Source organism: Lutra lutra, chromosome 1, assembly GCF_902655055.1.
Source record: "Lutra lutra chromosome 1, mLutLut1.2, whole genome shotgun sequence".
Classification (NCBI taxonomy): Eukaryota; Metazoa; Chordata; class Mammalia; order Carnivora; family Mustelidae; genus Lutra; species Lutra lutra.
In genome coordinates, this window is record NC_062278.1 from 216388802 (window position 1) to 216398099 (window position 9298).

Below are 9298 nucleotides of genomic sequence, written 5' to 3' on the forward strand. Positions count from 1 at the left end.
GCTTCTATGGGGCGATCAGTTAACAGCTGTCCAAATGAACAATTATTGTGGGGCTTTGTTTCTCTGTAAAACACTTGGGTTTTATCAAAATTTCTTCCAGGTATGTAGGAACACATCCTGGTTAGGACCAGAATCTTCCATTGCCCACCTCTACAGCCACCACCCATCCTGTTCACCTGGACCTATGTGGTCTCATTGGCCCTGGTCTTGTTCTTGCTCCCCAGTCTGTCCCCCCAATAGCCCCCAGAGGGTACCTGTGAGCCCCTGAATCTGGTGACCTCCCTCCTTGTTCGGAAGCATCTGTGGTTCCCACCTCCCTCAGGAAAAACCGTGAAGTCCTTCCAATAGCGCACAGGTCCTGAACAAGCTGTCCTGCTCCCTCCCTCTGCCCCACCACCTTTCTCCCTCCTCCAGCCATGCCAGCCTTCCCTGTGTTTCCTCAACATACCAGGCATGGTACTGCCTCAGGGCCTTTGCACCTACTTTTATTTCTGCCTGGAACATGCCCAGGTATCTGCATGGTTCATCCCTCACCCCCTTCAGGTCTTGACTCAAATGACACTTTCTTGGAGGCCCTCCCAAGCCACCTTAAAATTGCAACCCCCAACCACAGCACCCCCCCCCATTATTACTTCCCTATATTACTTTTCTCTGTGGCACTCATCACCCTTTAAATATTTGGCATTTACTTGTCTATTTCTGTCTTTGTCTAACATAAGCTTCTAGAAGAGCTTTTGTGTTTGTGCATTTTGTTTACTGCTGTGTTTTCAGTGTCCACAATAGAGCCTGACACACAGTAGGAACTTACGAAATATTTGCTGAACAAAGGAGACCATTATGCCCTGATAAAAATGAAAAGATTGAGACTTGTGACTAAGTCCAGAATGTTCTGGGGAAGTTCAAGGGGGCCTGCTCTGGGGGCCCCCCATGTTCCACCCAGTATTACTCAGTGCTTTTTTTTTTTTTTTTAATTTATTTGACACAGAGAGAGAGAGATCACAGGTAGACAGAGAGGATGGCAGAGAGAGAGAAGGAAGCAGGCTCCCCGCTGAGCAGAGAGCTCGATGCGGAGCCTGATCCCAGGACCCTGAGATAATGACCTGAGCCGAAGGCAGAGGCTTTAACCCACTGAGCCACCCAGGCGTCCCTGCGTCCCTACTCAGTGCTTTTTGAACAATGTTTCTTTCTTTCTTTTTTTTTTTTTTAAAGATTTTATTTATTTATTTGACAGAGAGATCACAATTAGGCAGAGAGACAGGCAGAGAGAGAGGGGGAAGCAGGCTCCCTGCTGAGCAGAGAGCCCTATGCGGGGCCCGATCCCAGGACCCTGAGATCGTGACCTGAGCTGAAGGCAGAGGCTTTAACCCACTGAGCCACCCAGGCATCCCTAATTAGTGCTTTTTGAGCGATGTTTCTTAAATACCTCCAGATATTGATTTGAATTTGTGCTGTCAAAAGTGTCCCTTCCCCTCTCCCCTTCTCCTGGCTCACTCATCCCTCAAGTTCAACTCAAATGTCCCTCCTCTGAAATCCCCAGCCCAAGGAAGACTCCGTGTTACTCCTTGCACTTTCTTTGCAGCATTGACTGCCACGAGTAGTTCTAGAAGTATTGGGGGGGGGGGTTACATGTTTGATGTCTGCCTCCTCCATCCACAGGCAGCGGCCAGACATTCTCTTCATCCCTCTCTTCCTAGCCCTATCCCAGACCATCTATGCCATGCATAGAATGGGCACTTGTATTTTCTAGTAGGTGTACAAAATTTTGGAGTTCCTGATGCACATTAGCCCTCAAGGGCTCTGTTAAGTCCTGCATCACAGGGATTTGTTTTACCCAGCAATGCCCGGGTTTATTTGCTCACCGCACATGCCTGGAAAGATTGCCAGTGTTCCAAGGAGTGTGGCTTGGACAACAGCCACGATTGATCCCTGAATTATCTAAACCTCTAAACCTATAAACTGACCTGAAGTTGAATGTAGGAGTCTGCCATGATGCTTTCTTTTCAAGGGCCTAGAAGTCCCTATAAGGATTCTGTCACCCTTTGGCCATTACCTGGGCTTCTCAGGAGCAGGGGTGGGAGATAACAACAGTAGGGCTGCACTTAGCAGCCCCTGAGTTGTATGCAGAATCCATGTTTCACAGTGCACTGGGAAAGCCGAGAGGGAGGTCCAGGTTTGGGGATCAGTACCAGTGGGTCTGTGCCCTGTTGACAGTTATGGAGGCAGTGCTGCGTGTAGTGAGCATGTGGGAGAGAATGAATTCCTGTCTTGTGGAAGGGCTTGAAACCCTCAATTCCTTGCCATGCTCCTTAACAGCCTATACCTCAGTCTCATCATCTGTAAAATGGGTTTCTTTGAGGAGGGATTGGGATCACACGCATCAGGCATTCAGCACATGGTCCAGCACATTCCAGGGCATCTGTCATTTCCCTGGGTCCTCTTTCTCCCCCAGCACGGTCAGGGTGACTCCCCCATTGGGTTCCTGCTCTCTGACCCCTGACTTCCCTGCAGACCCTCTTCCAAAGCCCAGAGGAAGGCTGGCAGCTGTACACCTCGGCCCAGGCCCCCGACGGGAAATGCATCTGCACGGCTGTGATCCCCGCACAGAGCACCTGCTCCCGCGATGGTCGGAGCCGGGAGCTGCGGCAGCTGATGGAGAAGGTAAGAGCCTTCTGGGTACCCCAGAAGACCGTGAAAATCTCCCAATTCCCACCCTGCCTTCGGCCCCCATCCAGGCCAGCTGGGGGCCAGATCTAGCCATGCAGATTGTTCAGAGCTGGTGGATCACTCGGCTCCCCTCCACGTGGATATTTTAGTGAATATCTGTTCGGGGCTTCTTTGGAGAAGCTGAGGGTTGTGTGGGGAAAGGACAGACAGCATCCGAGTCTCCCGTGTGTGATCTCGGGCCTCACCACACACACCCTGCTCAGCTCTTCAGCTCACCAGACTCACCTGCTGAGAAAAATGTCTTGTGTTCCTTGGGGAGTCGTCTCACCCTCCAACCCAAGAAGCACACAGGGCAAGGGAATTCAGTTCATTCAGAGCTGAAAAGCACTTACTGAGCATCTAATTTAGGCTAATGCTGGGCACTGGGGATTTCGCTGGGGACAAGCTAGACACTGGGTCAGCCTGTGAGGATCTCACCTGAAGGAGGCAGATGAGTTAGAATGTTCCAGGTGGTAGCTGTGGCTGGGAAGAAGATAACCAGGGAGAAAGGATGGGAGGAAGGATGAGGAGCTGTTGGAAGCAGGGGGGTTAGGGAAGGCCACTCTGAGCAAGTGACGCTGGAGATGAGGCCGGAAGGATGAGCGAGCCAGCGTGGCAAGAAGGGGGGAGCAGCGCTCCCCATAGAGGAATCGACCGGTGGGAAGGCTCTGAGGAGGGAAGTTGCTTAGAGTCCGTGAGAGGAAAGGGGCTGGTTGTCGCTGTGGATAAACATGGTGAGGAGGCAGGATTGGCCCGCAGGGTCTTCCTTTTAAACAGCTCTCTCTGGCTGCTGTGTGAAGAACTGACTGGGGGGGAGGAGAGGGCCATTGGCCTCCATCTGGCTCCACCAGGCCTCATCTGTGGCATCTCAGGGCTCGGGGAGGGCAGGAATCTGGCTCTCCATAATGTTCCCAAGCTCCTAGGTCCAGAACGTCTCCCAGTCCATGGAGGTCCTTGAGTTGCGGACGTACCGCGACCTCCAGTACGTGCGCAGCATGGAGACCCTCATGAGAAGCCTGGACGCACGACTCCGGGCAGCCGACGGGTCCCTCTCAACCAAGAGCTTCCAGGTGGGTCCTTCTGGGTCGGGTCAGAGGCCACGGGAAGAATTGGGATCGGCGTCCGTTAGTTCTGAGAGTGGGGTCATGTCTGGGAAGGACCAAGGGTAGGCTGGGCTCCAGGGTCTTACCGTGGACCAAATGTCAAGGGCCCGGTGTGCATCAGAGATAGGGGGGTGAAGTTATGGGTCAAAGGCTGGGTCAAAGGTCAGGGGTTAGGATCAGTGAGGGTTCCCTCTTGGTGGGCAGGAGCTGAAGGACAGGATGTCCGAGCTGTTGCCCTTGAGCTCAGTCCTGGAGCAGTACAAGGCGGACACACGGACCATCGTGCGCCTGCGGGAGGAGGTGAGGAACCTCTCCAGCAGCCTTGCGGCCATCCAGGAGGAGATGGGCGCCTACGGCTACGAGGACCTGCAGCAGCGGGTGATGGCCCTGGAGGCCCGGCTCCATGCTTGCGCCCAGAAGCTGGGTATGCCCTGACCCTTGACTTTGACCCCTGACCTCCATGCTCATCCCTAATACACCCTGGGGGCCCAAAAGCTGGACATAGTTTTGACCTCTAACTTATAAACTTTGACCTTTGACTTCTCTACCCAATGCCTAAAATAGACCCCCAAACTGGAAATGGCCCTGACCCTTGACTCACAGTCCCTTTACCTGCAACCTAACTCCATCTTGGGACCAGGTTTCTGGATCCCTCCTTACCCTGGTCCCAGCTCTTCCCAGTTGGATCATACCACATCATCCTTGCCCTGTTCCATTTGGGCTCCTTCCATCCTCTACCCTCATCTACGCTGTTCCTGCCTCCCAGGTTGTGGGAAGCTGACTGGGGTCAGTAACCCCATCACCATTCGGGCCATGGGGTCCCGCTTCGGCTCCTGGATGACCGACACAATGGCCCCCAGTGCGGATAGCCGGGTGAGTGACTGTGTCCACCCTAAGGGTCAGAGCCTGGGGGAGACAACCTGTGGCTGTCCACAGGTGCCCAGCAATTCCACACCAGTGCCTCTCTTGTAGCCTGAAGTGTCCTAGGATCTCCAGGGCCCTTGGCCTTCCCCTCTACTGTCTAGCAACCAGCAGGTGACAGAGGACCTCCCAGCCCTGAGAATAACCAAGTCTGTTGACCTTCAGACTTCCAGTGGTCTCTATGGTCACGAATTCCCATCACCTCTGACCCACAGGAACCACCCACTAACTGCCCAGTGACTATCCTAGTGACTGATACCGATCACCAGTCCGTCACTGAGTGTCACAGACTAGAGGTAGTCAATAGCCAGTGTCTCACTAGGATCACTGGCCTCCCAGGATTATGGTGGTTCACCCAAGTGGTAAAGAGCTTGGGTTTGGGAATCAGACTTGGATTTGCATCCTGCTGCCCCCGAATTCTTAGCTAGAGAACCTTGGGCAGGTTCCTTAGTGTCTTTGAGCCTCAATCTCTGTACCTTCAAAATGGTCATGATTGTGTTGGCATGGAAGTTTTTAAAACGCTTGGCCCGATCATCGGCACTCATGGGGGCACTCACCCCTGCTAACTGACATGGCGACCATAGGTGGCGATGGGAGAGGAGACGCTGCTGGCAGGTGAGGTCATCCTGTGGCTACAGGGCTGAATTCAAGTGACCTTGTCAGCCCAGGCCTGTCCAGTGGCCACTAACCATCCCATCTCCAATGAGTGGTGAATTCCTGGGCCCCACGAGTCACCAGGGACCGCGACTTCCCCTGATCCTTGGGTAGCAAGTGTCTGTTTTCAGACCAGTGGTGTTTCCTGATCAAATGATGTCATTATTGGGACTATGACCGGTCATAAATAGCCACTGAGCATCCCACGACTGACTCATGACCACGTAGTGATGTGGATCCCTAATGACCCCGGGTGATGCCCGTGTGGTTGCTGGGGCCTTTGGGTGGCTGGGTCCGGGGGCGGCTGGGCAGCGACGAGCGGCTCTCTTGTAGGTCTGGTACATGGATGGCTATTACAAGGGCCGGCGGGTCCTGGAGTTCCGCACCCTGGGGGACTTCATCAAAGGCCAGAACTTTATCCAGCACCTGCTGCCACAGCCGTGGGCGGGCACCGGCCACGTGGTGTACAACGGCTCCCTCTTCTACAACAAGTACCAGAGCAATGTGGTGGTGAAGTACCATTTTCGCTCACGCTCCGTGCTGGTGCAGCGGAGCCTCCCAGGGGCCGGCTACAACAACACCTTCCCCTACTCCTGGGGCGGCTTCTCGGATATGGACTTCATGGTGGACGAGAGCGGGCTCTGGGCCGTGTACACCACCAACCAGAACGCGGGCAACATCGTGGTCAGCCGGCTGGACCCGCACACCCTCGAGGTCGTGCGCTCCTGGGACACCGGCTACCCGAAGCGCAGCGCCGGGGAGGCCTTCATGATCTGCGGCGTCCTCTATGTGACCAACTCCCACCTGGCCGGGGCCAAGGTCTACTTCGCCTATTTCACCAACACGTCCAGTTACGAGTACACAGACGTGCCCTTCCACAACCAGTACTCCCACATCTCCATGCTGGATTACAACCCCCGGGAGCGGGCCCTCTACACCTGGAACAACGGCCACCAGGTGCTCTACAACGTCACCCTCTTCCACGTCATCAGCACCGCGGGGGACCCCTAGCGGCTGCGGGAGCTCTGGCTGCCCGCACTTGGGGCGCTGGGGGTCCCTCTAGCTTTCTGTCTCTGTCGGGCCCTCTCTCTCCCCTCTCCCGTCCATTTTTTTCCCTCTCCCTCCCTTTTTGCCGGGCTTTCCTTCTCTGCCCCTGTATTTCTACTAGTGCATTCTCTGTGTCTTTTCTCCTTTGTTGGTCTCTGATTTTGATACTTCACTCTTTCCGCCTTTTTATTGATGTCCCTCCGTCTCTTTCTGTTCATGGATCGGACTCTCCAGTTCTTTCCCTGTCTGCGGCTCTGTCTCCCTCTCTTCCCTCCGTCCCCTCCTTCCTTGCTTCCCACCCATCCCCCAAGGCCCTCCCTCCGAGCCCCCTCCTCCCCTTCAAGGAGTTGAGTGCATGAATGTTTCTTTTTTTATTTACACTTTCTTTCCAGGTTGCTGGAATAAACGGGACCTTTGACATTTGATGCTTTGGTTGCTCTGTGTGTCCCAGTGGGGCAGAGGAGGCAAGGTGGAGGCTAAGTGGGAGTCTGGAGACCCATCCCAGCTGGGCCCCCTGGGTCCCAGGCCGACAAGCGCAGCCTGGGGGCCAGGTGGGCGGCATGGCAGGGCGAGCCCTTCCAGAAGACAGGTGAGGAGACCCAAGCCAAAGTTGTTTTGTCCGAAAACAGTTTGTTTGGCGGCAATGTGATCCAAACAACTGAGGATTCTATCACAACGAGGAAAACAGGCCTCAAATGAATATTCTCCATCACTGGTTTTTCACTCAGTGATCACGCTGGTGCGTCCCTGAAACATCTGGCGAGTTTTTAATTTTTTGTTTAAACAATTTGACTGCTTTTAAGAATTTGGGTGTGAGAGAGTAGGGCAGTAGATTTTTCCTTTTCTCTTTTTGCTTTGTAATTTCAAAATGATTTTAAATGAGTCGCCTCTGTTTTAAGTTCACTACAAAAAAGGTAGAAACAGCCGGAAGGGGGCACTGGGGGCCTTCGGCGGAACCCACACTCACCCCACGCCTGGAGCCCATTTGCTGAAAGGGGCTTGGGCAGAGATGGGCCCTAACATGAAGACCAGAGCTCCTGAACGGGGAAGGACCAGCCAAGCTAGGAAGTACAGGAAGCAGGAGGCAGGAAGGAGTATGAGGGAGCGGGGAGGAGGTTGGAGAAGCCTTGGTGATGTGACTGCGGTGGGGAGTGGGGGGGGCACAGAAGGGGGAAAACAAATGGCCTTATTTTAGCCAGACCCTGGTGACCAAGGTGAGACTGCCAGAGTGGGGAGAGTCCCCTCTGGGGGCAAGAGTGGTAGTGCTGACCGCCAGCCCCCCACCCCCCGCCGTTCGCCCCACCACATGGCCCCCACACAGTCTGGAGAAGAATATTATGTTAAGAGCCCCAGCGGCCTAGATCCCACCCCACTGAGACCATGGAGGAAGCCAGACCTGCTCTTCTGGGAGCTACCATCCCCCTGCCCATCTCTAATTAATGGCTTCTCTGATTAAATCATCTCAGCTCCATGTTGGCATCTCCAGGAACTCGGGACACAGGGCCATACTGCAAATGAAACCAATGAATAATAAATGTGACTGCCTAATGCACTCATTTAAAACCAATTTTTAAAGAAATCTTCAAGAAAAGCAATTAATTTCCATTTAAATTAACAAGTATGACATTGAAAAAGAACTGATTCCCAGATAAGCCCATTGAGGCACTTTGTACCTGCTTTAAGAAAAAAAAAAAGGCAGAGTTGGGGGCCACTTAGGACCGCTCCAGCCCAGCCCTCCTATCTGTGTTTATTTGCAGGCAAATCCCCCAAATGAGCACGGTGTGGGTAGAGAGTAGTTCACTGGTCTCTCCTACTCCCAAAGTAGGGTTGGGGACCAAGGGCTGCTGAGTTCGACTGTCTCTGTCCTTTCAAAACACTCCCAGCCCTGGAGACGCGCACAGAACCCAGGGCTGGCTGTGGGTGTCCGTGTCACCTCTGCACGCCGGTCCCCCAGCAGATGCCAAGCGCTTGGCATCAGAACAGCCCTCTCCCTCTCTCACACACACAGGCAGTCCCTGTGCCCCTTAGGCTTTTGCGTTTGTGGCTTTCCTTCCAACCAGGGATGGGCGGGAGGAGTAACCGTCCATCCCCGACCCAGGCCAGGATCCCTGTGCGCCTTAGGCTGCCGGCCACCGCCCCTGACGGGCGCCCTGTGGACGTGTGCCCGACTACAGTGGGGAAGTGTCATAGCCCATCCCGTGGCAGTGCCTGGGTTACCCCAAGTTGAGGTGACCCATCTTAGCAACGCGACGTGGCCGCAGAAGCCTGAGCTGGTGCCCTTGGCAGAACGTTGGAAAGGGTCCCCACCCCCAGGGCATTTGGGGCTGGGGAATGCCAGACCAAGGGGACAGGAGGGATGACTGCACCGCTGTCACCATCCAGAAGGCCTGGGATTTACGACCCCACCTCCAGGCAGGAGGCAGGTGGGGGGCGGGGGTGTGGAGCAGGTGAGGGAAGCCACTTAGGCTGAGTGCGCTCGGGGGCGCATCCACTGGCCAGTGGTGTTCTTTCGTGTTTGGGTTTGGCGGCTGCACAGCTAGACAAAGGAGGAGGTCCGTGGATGGAGGTGGTCACGGGGACTCCCTAGTGTCACAGAGGACACACACCTAGGGATAACGAGAGTCACATGGCCACAGGCCTGCTTGGGTGCTGGTGCACATGTGTGCGTGCGCACACACACACCTGGATGCCCAAAGTGACAGAGAATGCCACAAAGACCATTTCCCTGCCAGCCTCACACAGGAAAACCTACAAACGCTCCCCAGCAGCCTCTCAGTCCCCCTGTCCACCCCCTTTGTTTCTGCTCCATCCCAGAGGCTCCGGGGGTCAGGAGGAGTGTGATCACTCCCCGACCCCACAGAATTGTTGGT

General features: G+C 54.7%; 1 protein-coding gene across 2 annotated transcripts in view; it reads left to right on the plus strand.

Annotated features, from left to right (window-relative positions):
• The window catches only part of OLFM2 (olfactomedin 2), a 59032-nt gene extending 52181 nt beyond the window's left edge, over nucleotides 1–6851 (plus strand). For both annotated transcript variants that reach the window (XM_047703242.1, XM_047703234.1), the window contains exons 2-6: nucleotides 2509–2658; nucleotides 3627–3773; nucleotides 4011–4230; nucleotides 4573–4679; nucleotides 5715–6851. In XM_047703242.1, the coding sequence (XP_047559198.1) occupies nucleotides 2509–2658; nucleotides 3627–3773; nucleotides 4011–4230; nucleotides 4573–4679; nucleotides 5715–6392 (1302 nt within the window). In that variant the 3' untranslated portion in view covers nucleotides 6393–6851. The remainder of the gene's footprint in view (nucleotides 1–2508; nucleotides 2659–3626; nucleotides 3774–4010; nucleotides 4231–4572; nucleotides 4680–5714) is intronic.
• The last annotated feature ends 2447 nt before the right edge of the window (nucleotides 6852–9298 follow it).